At 37.2% G+C, this 19,569-nt stretch overlaps 2 protein-coding genes and 1 long non-coding RNA gene across 10 annotated transcripts in view; 1 reads left to right on the top strand and 2 right to left on the bottom strand.

The window, feature by feature from the left end:
* The window catches only part of LOC135215547 (extracellular sulfatase Sulf-1-like), a 561,353-nt gene extending 558,374 nt beyond the window's left edge, over positions 1-2,979 (top strand). For all 4 annotated transcript variants that reach the window (XM_064250384.1, XM_064250381.1, XM_064250382.1 and 1 more), the window contains exons 21-22: positions 1,190-1,355; positions 1,576-2,979. In XM_064250384.1, the coding sequence (XP_064106454.1) occupies positions 1,190-1,355; positions 1,576-1,760 (351 nt within the window). In that variant the 3' untranslated portion in view covers positions 1,761-2,979. The remainder of the gene's footprint in view (positions 1-1,189; positions 1,356-1,575) is intronic.
* LOC135215552 (uncharacterized) overlaps positions 1-7,693 on the bottom strand; it is a 45,187-nt gene extending 37,494 nt beyond the window's left edge. For 2 of the 5 annotated variants that reach the window (XR_010314717.1, XR_010314720.1), the window contains exons 1-3: positions 7,276-7,693; positions 4,483-4,598; positions 1,045-1,199 (exon numbers count right to left, since the gene is read on the bottom strand). This is a non-coding gene — a long non-coding RNA (uncharacterized LOC135215552). Of the gene's footprint in view, positions 1-685; positions 1,200-4,482; positions 4,599-7,275 lie in introns of those variants that run through there. The other 3 variants (XR_010314718.1, XR_010314716.1, XR_010314715.1) reach the window with 3 other exon arrangements.
* Positions 7,694-11,984: 4,291 nt separating this feature from the next.
* LOC135215546 (uncharacterized) lies at positions 11,985-19,199 on the bottom strand. The gene is made up of 3 exons (XM_064250380.1): positions 18,805-19,199; positions 14,803-14,987; positions 11,985-14,247 (listed from the first exon to the last, which is right to left on the bottom strand). The coding sequence occupies exons 2-3, from the start codon at positions 14,975-14,977 to the stop codon at positions 12,326-12,328; spliced, it is 2,097 nt and encodes a 698-aa protein (XP_064106450.1). The 5' UTR covers positions 14,978-14,987; positions 18,805-19,199; the 3' UTR covers positions 11,985-12,325.
* Positions 19,200-19,569: the final 370 nt, after the last annotated feature.

Raw genomic sequence — 19,569 nt, 5'->3', positions numbered from 1 at the left:
TTCCTTAGTGGTGACAGAAGACATATCCTGGACTGAATGCTTGGATTTTCAGAGCTGCCTTCTCCTCCACCAGGTTGTCAAAGGCGGCATAAAATGAAGGGTTCCCCAGATATTACGAGAAGGCCATATCTTCCTGAGCTACTGCAGCATTGATGCACATCTGTGTCAACCAGGAGCATCACTGTCAAGTCAATCTTACGAGGGCAACAAAGCTGCTAAGCAAGTCCTCCCCCTGCAAGCGGCACATGCAGTATAAGAATCCATTGCTATGGCCGACATGAATCACCCCACAAGGGTGACCACATCCTCAAGTGACATAAGTCTTGTTTTCATCTAATTAAAACCATTTATCAATGAATGAAAAACATTTATCAATAACAAATAAAAAAGAAATAAGAGACCAAAAATACACCAATACAAGAACGAAACACACCAAATGAAAAAAAATAGGAATATTCATGCACTCGAAGCCTAGCAACAGGAATCCTTAGTCAGTGGCCAAAAGAAAAGTGCAAGTGACAACTGGTTAATGAGGGTACTTGCTCATTCACCCCTTTACTCTAAATATTAACCATCTAGTTAACACCTTGTTACCAGTTTCCAGCTTGCACTAGGCACTAAAGATACTCCTATATGAAAGTTTGTATTCCATAAGAACAAAATGCTAATATCAGTAGTGTCAGCTATGTAGCATGTAATTATGACAAATATATTATGAGGAAATAATTAAAGCAATGAAATAATGAATATTCACAAAAACAATTTTTTCAAGCAGCAGTGACAACCACTAGTGTTTGATCCATGCTTTAAATGAAAATTAACGTTCACAAAATGGATCATGTCAAGATTATCAAACCCACTATTTTTCAGGACAATCTCATACCAATGTGTAATATTGTCCTGAAAAATAGTGGGTTCGCTAATCTTGACATGGTCCCACAAAATATTACAAAAATGTTTCGAAGGTAAGGGACTATCATTAGTACCTTATCTATGCAATGACAAACAACAAACACTGCCTTTTAATGGGCCCTGCACACTCACAGATATCTCAGTTCTTGTGATGTTTGTAGTCAGAAGGCATATGTAAATCCCAGTTGCTTAGAAATTTAGTTTTATCTTGCTTCGTAGTCATAACTGTAATATTCTGTGCATTTTGGTCCTCAATATTCACGTATCTTCATTTCAGAGTGCAGGGACTGAAAGACAAGAAAAGATTCCAGTGCAAGATATAATGAATAACCATGCAGTCTTGAATAATGTGGTGCTGCCAGTTAGACGCTTAACAAAGGCAGAGCGAATGCAGGAGAGGGAAGAACGTCGCAGATTAAGAAAATTATCGAAGAAATACAGAAGTTAGTATTTTACCCAAAATTTAATATTTTTATGAGGCCAATGTAAAGCAGTTATGCAGAAAGATAAGTTGGGAGTTTAATTTTTATGTTGTGGATACTGTTTATACTTAAGCAAAACTTGAATAGAGAAGCAAAACTTTATTAAAGAAACAAGGCACTTCCACAATTACTTAGTTCCCAATCATTTTTACCGATGCTAACGATTTAAAATTAATTTCAGAGAATCAGCTGTATGGATCCAAAAGCAGACAAGTACTTGATGCTGTAGGCTCAGGTGAACACAAAGTGAGACTTCCCAGGAAAAGCCGCTTGGATAAGGAGAGAAGACGTGAAAGGCAGAAGGAGCGTAGGGACCGCAGAAGAAAGAAGAAATCAAGAAGGAATAGAAAATTAAGACAAGATTAGCATATGGTACATTTTACTCAATAACAATAACTTTTTCAAATGACTTCAGATCTTACTAGACTACTTTATAATGGATTCATCACCTTCTCCTCTAAAGCAGCAAAGTAACCAACTTACATGTATGGCTTTAATGTGTATTGGTGTAAAAAAATAAATAAATAAAAAAAAATTAAAGTAATTACAATTAAGATCATTTCTCATTGCATTCACGAAATACATCCAAATTAACTGTGTATTCATTGCTTAAATTTCATATCCATCAGACTTGTTAATGTTATTGATGGTTTACATAAACAATGTAGTTTGACTGTATCATACTCATTATACATGTTCATAGATTACATAGATGCTATTAGATTTAGAAATGTCTGTGAATAGAATAAATGTATTTATTAATGTGTCCTATTCTAATTCCGGAAAACTTAATATCTGATCATGTGGTGTCATAAGAGGAGCATACCCACATTACCCACCTGTGCTTTCAAGCTAATCCCACGAGTACTGCACGCTGGTCATAGATTTAAATGCTCATTTGTTGGTTTTGATTTTTAAATTATTTCGGCAATTTACAGTAGGTAGGCACCTCTCATATTTTTATAACAATAGAAATAAACTTTTAACATATCATTTACATTAGATGCTTGTACTTATTTCTGCAACTTCATGCCAAATTTACAGTAAGTGTACTAACTTTGTATTGTGCTTGTATCTATTTTTTTATCATTTTTGACATTAATTGTAACAATTTCAGTTGTATATTCCTCTGAAGTAGAGTCATTTTATTGTCTTGATTGTTTTAAGACTTTGCCAATTCAACTCTTGAGTAATCAAGGTTTGGAAAGTTTATTACTAATCTTCTCCTTGGTTAATGCTGTTACCAGTCCATATGTGGTTGTTTAATTGTACATTAAATACATATTCCCTGTAATAACTACTGTGCTTTACAGATTACACTAGAGTCTTATTATTTGAGGCTTAATTAAGAATTTATATCAATGTAGCTGTACTTGGGCAGTGTTTCCTTGAATACTACTTAGCATGGTACCATAACATTTTGTATGATTACAGTCACTTCCCCAAATAGCATCATAAACTTTAGAGATGATCATTTTGTTTAAAAAATGGTCATGGTTCAAATTTTAATATGGACTGTAAGAAGTATTTCTTAATGTAATTGGACAATTGTTCTCGACACTGTAAATATATACAAGAAATACTAGACCTATTTTCATTTCTCCTTAGAATTGTATTGGGCAAAAAATATTAATCCTTAGATGCAAAGCATTTTAAAACTGATTTCTATCATCCAGACCAGACCACTTAAGAAATTTAGCCTTCCACAAGATTTTGTGGAAGGTAAGGACCTTATGAGAAGATGAATCACAACTAAGGTGTGAATTTCATAATTTTGCCATAAACAAGTATCAAATGGTATAAGATGACTCCTATCTATGCTGCCAGAAATAATTAGTCTCAGAGTAAGGTGCTTTAATGAGAATCCCAAATAATTTCCCTTATACAACTGATATTTGGAAGCATATTTATCTCTTACCCCCCAAAAAATGCATTACTACTATAATGTATTATGGTATTTTTTCTAGTTACACTTCATGAAAATTAACCTTTTAAGATAAAAATTTTATTTAATTAGGCAACTATCATTCTAGGCTGCCATACACTTGTCTTCATTTCTGCCAGCAGAGATATAATGCTTTAATTGATATGAGTATACATATTTTACTCGAAAATTTCTTGTTAATATACTGTGCAGGTACTTCTCTGCTGTAATAATGTATTATTTAAATATCAATAATAAAAGTCATGGGTAACCATGATAATATAGCTGTAATGAAAATCATCAGCTTTATACAGAAGCCACAAAACTACAAAAAATATTATGCCTATCCTAGTATGTACGGTATATTTTTATAAGAATTTTAAGGTCATGGTTTTTCATGGCAAATTGGACAACTACTAATGTTTGGTATGTGCAATGTTACGCTTTTTAAAATCAAATCAGATTGGAAAATGCTTGTATTAAAGATTCTTATATTTCCTTAGGATTGGGGCAAAATCTCATGAAAGAATTTGTCTGGCTGGGGGGAAAGGCACAAAAGATCATGGGGGAAGATTCCGGTATAAATTTGGATTAGGACCAGATATTACCATATTATGGTTAATAAACAATTCAACCAGGCCCATGAAATAACATCATTAATTCTCAGAGCTGGCACAAAGTCTTTTTGTGTTACTTATCAAATGTCCATGGTCAAACGTCAAGATAAAATAGTAGTAAGTTGATGGGTTTAGGAACCGTGGAGCATGTTTGATCTAATCATCAAATTGAAGCTCTGGCTGCTTTATCAGCCTCCTCTTTTCCTTCAATGTTAACATGTTCAGAGAGTCCTCATACTGTATTGATTTGCTACGCCTAAGAAATTGTAGGACAATATAATTCTCAAGGGTTTCTAAAGCACTACCCATTACTGAGAATTCAAAATGTCTGTGGCAACATTTTTAATAATTTTATTGCTGACCATATTGCACAAATTTCTGCTGTAAAAAAAATCAGGACATTCTGTAAAGTGAACTGGATTGTCCTATTTGTTGACACTGCAGCAAATCCTACACCAGCAGATGATTTGGAGCTTAATATAAATTTCACAATGGTAGCCAGTTATATTAAAGGTTATGGGTTTCACAGATGTTAAAAGTCACTTACTTAAATGTGCATCTTTGCTTTGGCCATAGTCTAGGTGTAGGTTTGGCTGCTATTAGCACCTTCATCTTCCTTTACTGGATACATAAGCAGGGATTCAACACGTATCGGCATATATTCTGCGAAATTAAAAATTAAAATTTTTGAATAATATTTGTCAAGGGTATTCTATAGGACTTATAGAGTATGTCTTTAATACATGGTGACTTTTTTAAAATACAATATTCTAAAGTACAGTTCAGCAATCATTAATTTACCCATATTATTAGAGCCAAGCCCCATCAGATATGGTCCAATAAAACTCTACAGGTGTAAAATGCCAACTTAATACCCACACTCCCATTAGCTTATCAATAGTAAGTAACTATAAACACTCAGTATACATATAATCCACCATCGTCCCACTTGAAACTGAAAACTTTATGCGAAAGGCAATAAGCTAGCTCATTTTACCACTTACATAACAAAGTGTAATGTACAAATGTATTTGGTAAAAAAAATATAAAAGCAAAACCATGTTTTTTTTTTTCTCATGCACAACTCACAGTAATCCTACTGTATTGTGTGTACGTACTGTATGTAATACTACACTTACTTACAGTACACTAATAAATAAAGTAACACAAATACCACTTACTTTCTCCTATTTTGCCTAAACCCATTCAACATTGCATTACAGTAAAAATGACAAATTTTATAATCAAACTGTATTTTTCATAGCTTAATAATAAGATAATCTCCTTGCGGCAGCTGGAGACCGGTTAAAAACAATCAGATTGTAAAGCAAGGGATCTGTGGCATCTGACAACTCATGCATATACGAGGTGGAAGCTGGTCACTAACCAGGCATAGAACCTTGTGACGTGCTAGTCTTTCCCCCAACCCAGGAAAAGAGAGAGAGAGACTGCTAGAGGTGTTGCAGTAAACATCAAGATCTTAGGTTTGTTACCTATGAAAAATACAACTTGATTAAAAAATTTGTCATTTGTTCATATGCAGAACAAAACCTCCGTCTTAACAATAGGATAGACTTATACTCAGAGGGAGATACAAGTACCCTAAACCAGCTGGGAGTTAACACACTTGACCACCTGTCCTAGAAGAATGTTTGTATGGTGTTTTTACGTTGCATGGAACCAGTGGTTATTCAGCAACGGGACCAAAGGCTTTACGTGACTTCCGAACCACGTCGAGAGTGAACTTCTATCACCAGAAATACACATCTTTCACTCCTCAATGGATTGGCCGAGAATCGAACCCACGACCACCGAGGTGAGAAGCAAACACCAAACCAACCACGCCACTGAGACGTCCTAGAAGAATGGTTTCTAAAGAAGGGGCTCACGCCTGTGAGAGAATAAACAATCAGATATCTAAAAACTCAACCGTCTGGGTAGAAACAAATGATATCTGGTCAGATTCATTGCATTCAGGAACTAAAGAAAGCTCTGCCTGTTCAAGTAACAAATCATATAATCTTCAGAAGTTTGCCACTCCTCACTCCACTTGCTAGAGAGAGAAGTCTTTGCTACTAAATAGCAGATTTGTCTATTGCATAGTCACAGTACATAAACCACTACCAGTATATAAACAATCCTACCCACTTGTATCAGACCAGTCCCAGCATATGACCTTGTCATGCGAGGTGGAAGAATTCAAAGAACTATTGCTGGAGAAGGATTGCTCAGGCTGCACATCCCTTCAAAAAGTACAAACGATTCATGCATGGAAGTGATTAAGGTTCACCCTACAAACCTCTTGAGGGTAGGGAAGAATCACCTTCCCTGCCAGGGAAGAATCACCTTCCCTGCCACAAGAACTAAAGTGATCTGTAGATCAGCTACATAACTTAAGAACAGGCTACGAGGCTACGTGAATCCTACACCAAGCAGGTCACACAAAATCCTTTATAAGCAACCCCAAGGAGTCACAGTGAGAAGATTCAACCTGCTCACTTGTCCACCACGTCTCTTCGCACATGGATGGGCCAAGCAATATATCATGCTGCCAGCAGTAATCCCAATCTGTAGATTCGGTACGTGGCTAGTGAAAGAGTTGCTCAAACCCATCCACCAGCAGAACATGCAACTCCTCTGTGCAATCCCAAGGAGCCTTGGTGAGAATAGTCACTATGTTCACCTGTCCCAGTACGATCGTCCAACCATGGATGATTGGAGAGAGAAAGCTGCCCTGTCCACAGAGACTAGATGGCTAGCAAAAGGGCAGCACAAAAACCCTCACCAATCAGATCGCACAAACCTTCCTTTGTGCAACCCCAAAGAGTTGCAGTGAAAAGAGCTGCTCTGCTAACATATCCACCATAATCATGTGACCAAGTACATGACTACTAGTCATGTACTTTTTTTAATAGGCTAGTCATTGACTAGCCTATTAAAAAAATGCCAAACAAACCCCTCAATGAGCAAGTCGAGCAAACCTTTCACTGTGTAACTTCAGAGTGCCAGGGTGAAAGAACAACTCATGCACCAGGCAAAAGACCCAAACCACTAACTTGACAAGAGCCTAAGTGCTTACTGAGACAAGACAGGAGCAACCTCGAATTTAAATTAGCTGTTATGGTAACTGTGCCAACCCTAACTGGGGAAAGCCAATCAGTGCCAGTAGGTAACCAAACTCCCCCACCCTTGCCTGAGGGAGGCGGGGTAGGGGGGCAGAGATATGGAAGAAGCTTATCAAGATTTATTGCTAAGGACTAAGTTTCTCAATGCCCACTTGCGCTCTTACAGAGCAGGGTTAAGTTGAATGCAGACAACGAAAATGAAAAATAACACTTACAATTCTCCTACTCTTCCTTCTGATGCAATTACTCGCCTCGTTTTACATGGCAGGTAGTCAGGAACCAAAGGCTGGGTCACACCCATCACAGGAATTGCTCCAGGACGGGCTACTGCAATCGGAAACCTCTTTTCCAAAGCAACAGTCAAAGCCGAGATCATCCGTAATTATGGAGACCGTGAAGGCCTTCTGAAAGGCTACAACAAATGGATTACTTAATCTTATGTTTATCAACTTCGGCAGGAACTTGCGTGATGACTCAGCCTTACAACCTCCTTAAAATATCAATATTATTAATATAAAAGTCACACAACGACAAAGCTGTTAAAGAACTTTTTATCAGAAGCTGCAACATTTGCGGTAAATCCCAAACAACTTTTAGCAAGAAGTCTATAACAGAAAATTCATTGCAACCACATTAATCAGAGAAGCCAAGTTATGATAGCCACCAAACAAAAGTGGCCATGCTTCTGTAACCACAGCATAGGCCTACAGTTTTATTCCAAAAGAATAAATTGCAATAAGCCACAATAAATATAATTAAACAAAATGCAGTAAGCCACAACAAATACAATTAAACAAAATGAAGTAAGCCACAACAAATATAATTAAACAAAATGAAGTAAGCCACAATAAATATAATTAGTAAATAAATGAGAATTGGCAATCTGAGAATAGTCATCCAAAACCAAAGTTCGCAACCAGTTATCAGGTGGCCAAAAGAAAAACAGACGCACAGACGGCGAGCTAGGGATACTCCATCACTCGCCACCCTTCCAACGTTTCAATTTCCATCCACTTTGTTACCAAGTTTCCAGCACGGGCGAAGATACTTCTATTATATAAGGCAATGGTTTGTATTCCCGTAGAAACAAATCCATGGTCTTGTAGTGTTCTTCATGAGGGTGCAAAGGCACCTAGGTCAATTTAGATTTTAATGCACCCTTTGACTGTGCAGATCATGAAGCACCTACCTATCTGCATTCTGCATGTTAATATTACTGGGAATTGGTGAACATTTTATTAATATTGAAAAAAAAATTAACACACTGAACAGGTGTCTGATAGTGATAGCTTTAGTAAAGTAATTTCAGGTGTTCAAGGTGCAAAAAAATAATAATAATAAATAAAAAAAAAACTTTAATAGAGAACGGGAACATATTCACGAGTGGAGTAAGCTTTGGGCATGAAAATGTAAGATACTAGTCGATCCAAACCAATTTTGACTGCATCCTTATTTACATTCAAAAGGCACGGCTTTAAATGTCAGACTCGAGATTGAAGGTGTAACTTTTGATACGAAACTATAATTTATAGCCATGAGAAGGATATACGTAATGTTACTCGCCGTTTCTAAAAACGTTGGTTTCTTTGGGAATTTTCTTATTGTGTTTCTTTCTGACGCAATTAGGCTATATTATACGGTTTAACGCTCGGGCTCCCTTGTACTATTGTTCTCCGTGCTGACTCACACTCCGAAGGTCAAACTCCGGATAGGGGTATGCCCACGTGGGTATGCCATACCATCAGTAGGGTTATTACCCAATGTTGACTTGTGGGCCTTAGTCATTCACTGATTTCTCTGTTGTTGTACGAAATAAACCACAACGATAAACTGCATTATTTACCTAACTCAGCCGTTTTTCCTCGCAGTGCAGGGAATGCTTCCGCACCAACCAGTGCGTCGTTTTCTACAAATATTAACTATACTTAGTAATCACTTTTCTCCTCTGGAATTCTCCTCATCTCTCTCACTCTGCAGGCCAATATCCATTTGGAGCAGTCTTTGGGTTTCTAGGCTAGTCTGTTGACTATCCCATAATAGTACATGATCAGTGACCAAACGCTCCTGCAAGAATTATATACCAAGTAGAAGGGTCAGTCGCTACCGGCAACATGTTACATGAACCGCACTTAATGGGGGGGGGGAGGGGGCACGTCCCTCAAAACAACATACTATAGCCTAGATGTTATTGATTCATCATTTAAAAGATAATGCGCCCAGCAATTTCCAAAGAAATACCCGACACGTCACTATTACTTAGATTAACCTGACCGGGAATAAACTTAACAAAAAACTGGAGAAATACACATGCACTGCCAAACGTCAGCACGGCAAGTGCAGTAGTTAGGTTCTTTGTTTACAGCCGCTGAAACTTCAGCGAAGGTAAGGTTACGGTGATGATCAGGAATTTCAGGAGTGGGGCGGGCCGTGGCTGTTCTACGACACAAGAAAACATGCGCTCCCCACAACGATACCCGGTCAACTACCTTGTTAAGACCGGTTTCCCGATTCCCGCTCGCTCTCTCTGAAAGGTAATTCTATGTAAATGGCTCTAGTTTGTATTTCCGTAAGAAACAAATACCAGTTAGCGTGAACCTTTAGTTCTTCATACACTTTTCTAATTGGTTACGCTTGCATATAAAGAATTCCTTTATATTTTTTTGTATTTTTGTCAAACGACTTCATGAAGGCTCTCAAATATGCCTGTAGCAATACCTCGTTGACATGTAAATTTTTTTGTAGCAACAATAGATTCCTCAATATTATCTATCACAATTTTTATATTTAGCTTACTAAGTACGGTGTATTGCCGGTTCATTAAATAACATTTTTTCCATGGGCGCCCTCAGCATTTTTTCCAGGGGGCGGGCAACTTATATATGTATACGGTATATATACAAATACATATTTACTATACATATATATATATATATTATATAACATACATACATACATATATATATATATATATATATATATATACACACAGATTTGTATGCCGTATATAACTGTGATATTCTTTCAAGAAAAGTTTGATTTCAGTTGAACAGTACCATATGGAACTATTGAAAAAGGTCAGTGTAGCTAACTTTGTATTTTTTTTATTGTATCTAACTTCACTTGAATTATTGGCGTCGCAATTTCACTGTATATATATATATATATATATATATATATATGTGTGTGTTGGTGTGTGTGTGTATGTATATGTATATACATATAAATATTTACATATAGTATAATACATATATGCAGTGGAATTTGCGACGTGCCAATAATTTAAGTGAAGTTTTGATAAAGATACAATAAAATTATATATATACATATAATATATATATATAATATTATTATATATATATATATATATATATATATATATATATATATATATATATATATATATATATATATATATATATATATATATATATATACATACATACATACAGTGGAATTGCGACGCCAATAATTCAAGTAAAGTTAAATACAATAAAAAAATACAGTTAGCTACACTGACCTTTATCAATAGTTCCATATGGTACTGTTCAACTGAAATAAAACTTTTCTTGAAAGAATATCACAGTTATATACAGCATACAATTCTTACACAATATAACTATATATGCAGAAGCCAGGTACTATATGTCGTACCTCTAAGTAAATGGGGATACAATCCACATTGAAGTAAAATCCTCTTGTAGTTTAAAATATATATTTCTTGTACAGGATTAAAGCTTTCGACCATCAACTGTGGTCTTGTTCACTAGTGAAAAAGACCACAGTTGATGGTCGAAAGCTTTAATCCTGTATAAGAAATATATATTTTAAACTACAGAGGATTTTACTTCATTGTGGACTGTATCCCCATATATATATATATATATATATATATATATATATATATATATATATATATATATATACTATATATATATATATTATGTATGTATACAGAAAGGCTTGAAAGGTGTATTTCGATTTGATTTATACAGATCTTGGCATTATGCCACGCACTAGGGCAACTAAGGCCATTTAACGGTGAAACGGAAATTTAGTAAAAGGATTAAAAGGTGCTACAGGAGAAAAAACTCGCAGTAAGATGAGAGAATATGAACGGAGGTACAGTAAAAAGAAAGTGGTTGCAGCTAGGGCCTGAAGGTATGCTGCAAAGAACCATAAGTAATGCCTACATTGCCCCGAAAGAGGTGCACTGACGGCACCAACCTGCTACGGGGTTGAAAGGTGTAACAGGAAAACTTCGCATTTGCCCATGAATCAGTGGAATGAAAGGGGTTGCACCTGGTACCCAAGGGAAGCTGGTTCAGATCTACTATAAATAATGCAGTCACACCTTGACAGGGCGACAGTGTACCGCAGGTGACTGCCCTACCCACCTACGGGGTTTATCTTTTACTTACTACTTTAAGTGTCCTTTTACTCACGTGAATGAACGAGACTTTGAGGCGATACTTTCTTTTACACTAAACTGCCTTCTACCGTAATTGGCTGTATTTTATTCTATCTTTATTTATAATTCTGAGTTTGTCGTTGCCCGTTAACATAGACTTCATAACTTCGAGTTCACATACGTTTGACAACTGCATTTATAGCACTGTCTCATCCTTCTACATTTTTTCTTACTGCTATATAGAGTAAACTGCAAAATTCAATAAAATAATAAAGTGAAATCAAACAACTGTAAGGATTATTTCTGTATTTTAACAAAAAAATTTCTTAATAGGTATATAAAATCACATTGAATATTCACAAACTCAAATTAAACTTTTTATTTACAACACAATGATAAAATTTGCAAGTACTATCTCGTGGCATACCTATCAAAATAAACAATATATGATAAATTAAAATCATGTATAGCCACAGAGTAATGTCAATATTATCTTCCAACCTCCCCCCCCATGGAAATCTCTATCTTCAGCCACCTTGATGCTGTCTTCAAAATCCACTTCACATCATCTAAAGATTTAATATTCCAAATCACCAAAACTTTACTTTACTTTGTTGATAAAACTATGTTATCCTCCAAAAGAACAAAAATAAATAGAATTTTATTGAGCCTTTTGGAAAATTTAGATGCTTACCTCCAACAAAATACAGACCATTACTCAATTTAAACAGCCAAAGCTAATTTCAAGCATCATCTGAGAGTTCTTGTATCAAGTAGGCCTAATGAACATTTAAAATATTTCTTTGTGACGGCCATTCATTACCAGACTAGATTACAGGCATGAACCAAGGAGAATCTTAAGAACCATAAATCTTTTGGTACATTGCTTCCCTGTGACTTCCTTCCAACACTGAGGATATAACAGGCTCGAGAGCTTCAATTCTGCTATTGAAGCGAACTCGATCACGTGCACACTGCTCCCAAGGGCCTCTTCTTGCATTCTTGTATGCAAATGTCCATGCAACCATGGGATGTACAATAGTTTCACCAAACTGCACACGACAAGAGGAGGCAGTTTTGACATCTTTTCTGACATGTGATTCCCATCGTCTATTTACATCCTCTAAATTACTATTACAGTTTTCATTAAAATTATTATCACAGATATTCTCAAACTTACTTATATTTGCTTCATTGCAACGCTCAACACCACCACTAGACTTAGTACTTGAAGATGACGATTTAGTGGTTGGCTGAAATACAAATCCAAAGGTTTCCCATGAATCATCCAGAACAATTGTGGTGCACTCACCATCTACATCATCCCAGTCATCATCAGTCTCTTCCTCAGATTCTTCACTATCTGAATCTAGCCCCAGAATGTGAGCAAGAATACTGTTTGGATGCTTTGACTTCGCCATTTTGTCTACATCAGAAATATTTTCCTGGCCATCTTCAGTCACACAGTCTCCATCATTAAATTCGATGTCTACACTTTCCCCACTACCCGTACTCGATTCACTAGTCGTTCGATTGTGACTGCTATTTCCGCTACTTTCACTCAAACTTCGAACTGACTTTCCATCTCTTGGGCTGCTTGAAAAGACTGTCTTGTCTCTTGGTGACATAGGTAAAGGCCAAGTCGAGGAGGATGGAGAACCACTGACACTTAACCGAGATAAAATGTCTGAATTTGAGTCTATACTACTACCACTCTCTGTAAAACTGCAATCACTCTTGGCTGGACTGTGCTCTTTCAGGTCCCTGAGAAATTTTCTACTACTCCTTTTCTGTGTTCTACTTCCAGTTCTGAAAGGAAGAGGTTCCCTCTGCTTATTTTCCATACAAGGGGGGGCTTTCTCTTTGGGGTATTTTTTATCTTTTGTAAATATTTTTGGTATTGGCTGTTTAACAATATCACAAGGTGAGGCATCTGTATCACCTACAAGGATAGATTTTTTTGGTGGTTCAGGTGACTTCCTTGCGATACTGGCATATGAAAGAGTATCATTCAAATGCTCCATTCCAATATCTTTACATTTTTGTTTGCATTCTGGATCAGTTGGCATGCAACACTTAACATTCTGGATATTATCTCCTGAAGACTTAGTCACTGCATTTGAGGTTTCCATTTTTTTGGTGTTACTCTCATTGGCATCAACCACTGCAAATAAGGCATCCCTTTTTTTGGTGTTATTCTTCTTGGCATCACTGTTTTCTACAGATGCATTACATATCTTTGGCATTTCATTTTTCATGGTCTCGCGTACTTCACTGATTTCTTTCTCTGTAATCTCTACAAATCCAACAGAAACTGCAGTTGTAATAACCAAAGGATTCTGTACATTCGACGAAAAGAAAGAACAGGGAGGATTGGAAGACATATCTTTGTTACTTTTGAAGCTACTTGGGACCCATTCCTTGGCTTCTGGATTGAGTGGTTGGGAGGACCTCTTAATTACATTTTTCTGACTTGGAATGACTTCATTCGGATGAGACTGAGAGACCATGTTGTAAATGTGAAGTGGATCTTGGTAGTAATACTGACATCCAGGTGGAGCTTGATACCACAGAGGTGTACTCTGAGTTTCCATAACACAGGCTTCAGGAAAAGGTAACGGCATTACCAAGGGTGATGCCTGGTGCACTGGCCTTGGCTCATACTGTGGAACCAAATCAGGATTAACCCATGTCACAGGGTGTCCAGAGCCCTTTATTGAGTTGTACATATTGCGGATAGATGCTAGCCACTGTCCTCCAAATTTGCCCGCACCTCTACCTGTGAGAAGATAAAAAATAATGTTAGGAATCAAATACAAAAAGTTTTGTTACATTAAACACACATCAGCATCTACATGGCAATGTTTAATTTTTCTTCTATACCCATGTCTGATACAACCTAAGAAAATCAGTTAAATTCAACTGGAAAGTTCCAATATTTGTCATATGTGACCTTCCTACCATACCTCTGTGCATACCATGGTGGTTAGTGCCTTTTCCAACGCTATAATTGAAGAAAATGCTGCAAATTTTTTGTAACTAGCCAAATAAGAATTCTCAATCAGCCTAATTTCCCAGCTTGCAGTATATGTAGTAACATGTACGGTTTTACTAACTTAACAAGAACCCTACAATTTGTTCATAAAATCAAAACTCAACGTAATGAGTAATGCAATCCTGCATTATTCCCTTCAAAACTTCTCGAGTACTGTATGTATATTATGCCTGAATTACAGTAACCTTAAGCGTCAAACAAACTGGATACAATCAAAAGACCAATGAAAAATAACACCTGAAAAATTTTGGTGCACAAGAATATAGCAGCTGCACTTACATGAAGAGTTACTGGTCTTTTGTGGAGCCCTCTTTGATGCTGTGTCAAGTACTGGTGGATGACTGTTCATATCCAAGGTTACTTGAGGACCAGCTGAGGACATTACACCCTTTCCCATAAAATGTCCACTGTTGCCACAGCTGTTCACTGGGAATGCAGACATTCTGATATCCATTTTGAATTTCCTACAAAGAAAAGTAAATTATATTAGTTAAGAGGGATTAACTTTGTGTTCAAATAAACCTTACTTTAAAAACTAGAATAGCTAACAAATATGATTTTCAAAGTAATCAGACAGATCCTTGGGTAAAATGTTATGCTTACTGAACAACCTTTAATGCTTGGATGGAGAACATCATTCCAATCAAAATATGGGTAGCCAAAAACTGACCTAAATCTGCACCAAATATTGTATAAAAATCTGGCAACCATTGTAACAGACCTGTAGTGTTGGAAGCCTAAGAAAGACTTGCAGTGTTGGAAGCCTAAAGGAAATGCATATCAGAGAAATTACAGTGTAAATCCTTCCAAAACAAAAAGGTACTGAGAGAGCTACCGTCATAAAAAATTTAAGCTGTACCTGCAAAGCTGTCAGTCTTGATATTCTAAGTACAAACCCCAAGAGTATATTAGTATAACTAAGAAGGTGGTTGAGGTGGGACCAAGATAAAAAGGCTCTGGTTTATATACCAATGAAAAATGATAGCTAACTACTTAAAAATCCTGGACTACCATTCATATAGGAAAATCTAGAAGAAAAGCAACCCTTGCCTCCACGGCCAACAAAACTACCCAAACATCCAAGTAACATGAATGGGCCAGTTGTCACCAAGATGAACACTATGAAAACTCTGAGGGACTGTTGCCAATCCAAAGCAGTGTTGAACTAGTAAACAGTCCCCTGCCAGACAGAAAAGAGGTAGGTATATTTAGTCGGAGTTATGGATAGACACTTGGAAGTAATTGTCCCTCAGATCTACAGACCATGAAGTTGCTCTCAGATGGAATCCACCATGGAACATCCTATTTCAATCTTCAACAGACAGATCCACAACAAGTCTCCAGCCACTGTCACCAACTACCCCAAAAGCAGCAAATATTAAAACCCAGAGATAGATAGCCAGTGACTTCAAGTGCATCTTTATCATTTCCTTCACTTCTTTCCACAGGGATAGAGCCCCAGAGAATAAGACAGTATATACAGTACCAGATGTATTGCTGGTTGGGGGTTAATTGGTCATCAAAAGATATTCTCGAGACTAGCCAGGCCTAGCCCCTGTCACATTAACCTATGGCATGACAGGTATCATCCTCCTTGTGGTAGCTGGAAAGAGGACTGCCAACCTCAAGTCTCCATCCATTCTCCCCCTGTCTCCCTTACTAGAAGGGAAATTGGGAGGGCTCTGTGCCCTTTCTAAAAGTTACAAGTCTGGGTTCCATGCTTTTGTTTTATGGAGGCACTAATGAACCCAAAGGAAAGTCAACGCCTTTCCCAATACCAGCAACCTCCCTCCTGAACTTTGCATTTCTATTTCTTGGATTAAACACCAGTAATGGTGAAGTTGGTATGCATGTTTCAATCAAGAGGAGGAATGCCCTCCTGTCCCAGTCTCTACAAGATGTAGTAGTTTGTTAGTCCACATACCCAACTACACAGTACTTAATCATCTCAGTATTCACCATCACATATTCTCCTCTGGCATGTTACACGCAGAGGAATGAGCTTACTTAATCTGCTTAACAACAGAGCCCTCTCTGAACCAGGGATCAGGCAGGTCAACAGCTCCCAAACCACCAGGAGCTAGCTGTAACAACAGCAATTAGAATGACATAACTGCTTCAAGAAGCACCAATGTACGTATCTGGTGCTTTTGTGAAATAAGTGTCACAGTTATAGTTCAGAGACCCCCTATCCAGCATCCTAGGTCAAATTGGGAAGCAACCCAACACTATACCACTTTTATGGTTTACAGAACTCTTATATTGGTTAGGTTGGTCTGGGAGAGGTTACACATTAACCCTTGAAGGGTGGATACCCCTCATGTATCAATAGCAGGTTGAGTGGTGAACCAATTACCTCCTGGAGAGTAAAAATATTACAGAACATCGATTTGGAGAAATAGGGTGGGAAAGTCTTTCCATTATTTAACTAGCCCATAAATTTACTAACGGCAAGTTTTAGACTGGCTTAGCTTGTCAATTATAGGCGTCTCATGCCTCAGTTGTGTATAACTTGGTAAAATTTACGATTGTCTTTTGTATAAGAGGCCCAACACCACTTCTCATGGAAGGCAGGAGTTTTTATTGAATTATCTTTCTTAAAACATGTGCATTTGCATGTCTACCTCTTTCCATTAATGTGTTTTTTCTTAAATTGACCAACCTCAAAGTTTGCCTGGTCAGGGGTGCTGCATTTTTTTTTTTTTTTTAGCTCAGCTCATAGGGGTCGGGATATATTCTGCACTTTATGTTCAGATGCACCCATGTTTCTAAATTGAATTGAATACAGAATTTATGCCAAAGGCCAAGCACTGGGGACCTAACAGTCACTCAGCACTGAAATGGAAATTGACAGTAAAAAGTTTGAAATGCGCAACAGGAGGAAAACCTCGCAGTTGCACTATCAATCGATAGGAAAGGGTGGAAAAGATATGAGGAAAGAGAATAAGAAAAAAGGTACAACAAAATGGGACAAAATGTGTTGCAGCTGGGGGCCATAGGCATGCTTTACAGAACATAAGTAATGCCTACAGTGCACTGGATGAGGTGTACTGATGGCACTAATTCTCTTTGGTGCCATGTGCTTCTGTAATTGGATGCAAAAAAAAAATTATTATTTTTCTTCTTTATCCCACTTCAAATACCAGGATTAGGTATACACAGACTGCCAAATTTTGAGTGACTTTCAGTGGACAGGGAGTCTACCTACTTCATACCCAACAACAGCTGACCAAATCATTAGTGGCCCCTTGAGTGTTAGAATTTAAGGGTGGTCTGCTTCCCTTAATTATCATTTGCTTCATAGATAAATAAAGATATTCAAAACAAACATCAAAACATAAAAATTGGGTAGTATATTTTCATCCCAAAAAACACATAGCCTAGTAACATGTTAAAATGCAAATTTCTTACAATTGTTTTAGACGATAAAAATCGGTAATGTGTTGAAAATGGCTAAATTACAACAGTTTGTAAAATTCTACAGAGTTTAATTTTAAACCAAGAAACAAACTACAGGTTGCCTAACCTATTACTTAATCTTCCAAAGAATTATTACCATTTTAAAAGAGCATTAACTTGGGCCAGCTGGGAACAGTATCTGCCGTAAAGGTAGGTCTGGTTTGGGGGTATTCGTTCTGAAACCCCTACTGGGAAACAGACAAGGGCCGGACAAGGCTCCAACTCCTACTTTAGCTTCGGCTAACCTAATGGGCTAGTCTGGTGGAAAAATAATGGCCTCTGTTTTGGAAAAATAATGGCATCTGTTTTGGAAAACAGACCTGTCATGGCCCACTGCAGCCTAGGCAATTGCCTATCCTATGGAAGGGTACTAGATCTACCGTAATACTACCTAGTATTTAGCAAGATTGAGGCAAAAATCATTAATCTACAGCTACTGACCTAGCGTAGCTTAAATTTGAAACTGTCCCACCAGTCGCGGACCGGAGTTTGCCGCCTTTCATTTGTTTTTAAGTTTTAAAAGTACCGTCCTTTGTTTAGACCTTAACGGTTATTAGGTAGTATTCACATGGGGTTAGCCTAGTAATAACCTAGGTGAATATACTACCTACCTATTTTGCACAAAACCAGGTATACTAGGAAGTTACCTAACCTGAAGGATTTCACAAAGCTGAACGAAATTTTAATAACAGCTGGCTAGTGGTGCCTACTTGATCAAAATTTAAAATTAAAAATTCCAGAGGAAATAATTACTAGGTAGCTAGGTACCTACTGGGTACCATGGATTAAACTTAAAATGTAATATCCCCCTAGGCTACTTACTTTGGATTTCAAATCACAGGCGATGAAAAGTGACCGACACTCAAGTCTTGCTAGATCCCTTATCTGTTGGCCCCGAGGGCACACCACCACTTGGAATGAATAAATTCGAGTTCCCCCTTTTGTCGAAGCAACTTGGGAATGTCCCCACTGCACACGAAAACTCCACAACGAGGACACTTATCCACGACAATATTACCGCAGAGCATAAATCCGCTGCAATTGTCACAAACAAATCCACTGCAATAATTACACATATAACTGGAAACACTGTTAAACATCGTGTTAAACTCAGTATCCGGGGTCATTTGCAGAACGCTTGGGGCCATCGTGATATAATTCAGCATAGTAGTTCCTCGTTCTTCATTTTGACTGAAACTGGTGGGAAGGCCTCTCCCTCTCGGATACATAAACACAGGTCCCTTCTCGCACTCCGACTAACAAACTAGTTCCAAAAGGATTTCATTTATTATGCATAAATTTGTTCAAAGTGTTGTCTATTTCTTGATAAAAATAAATGTAAAGTATATATTTTCACGCATTCTTGAAATAATTTAGATTTATAGGGCCAAATACTATTTTCATAGTAATTTTCCCTTTGCGGATTAATATTTTGACGTCATAAGCCTCTCTTGGAAGTTGCATCAGCCCACATGGGAAGTGCGCTTTTCATTTCTTGTTTGTTTTGATTGTTTTCCTTGAATAAATTTATCAGATGTACTTATTTAATAATTAAAAATCACCTGACGTTGTCACTATTTTTTATTA

The sequence above is a fragment of the Macrobrachium nipponense genome, chromosome 5, assembly GCF_015104395.2.
Source record: "Macrobrachium nipponense isolate FS-2020 chromosome 5, ASM1510439v2, whole genome shotgun sequence".
Lineage (NCBI taxonomy): Eukaryota > Metazoa > Arthropoda > Malacostraca > Decapoda > Palaemonidae > Macrobrachium > Macrobrachium nipponense.
Note: the sequence above shows the minus strand (reverse complement) of the source record. Positions and strands in the feature narration are given on the sequence as shown.

Excerpts from the sequence above, each read along its gene's own strand:
- LOC135215546 (XM_064250380.1), bottom strand. The coding sequence starts at position 14,977 with ATGGATATCAGAATGTCTGCATTCCCAGTGAACAGCTGTGGCAACAGT. Across the intron at positions 14,248-14,802 it reads AAAGACCAGTAACTCTTCAT|GTAGAGGTGCGGGCAAATTT; the intron begins GTAAGTGCAGCT and ends ATCTTCTCACAG.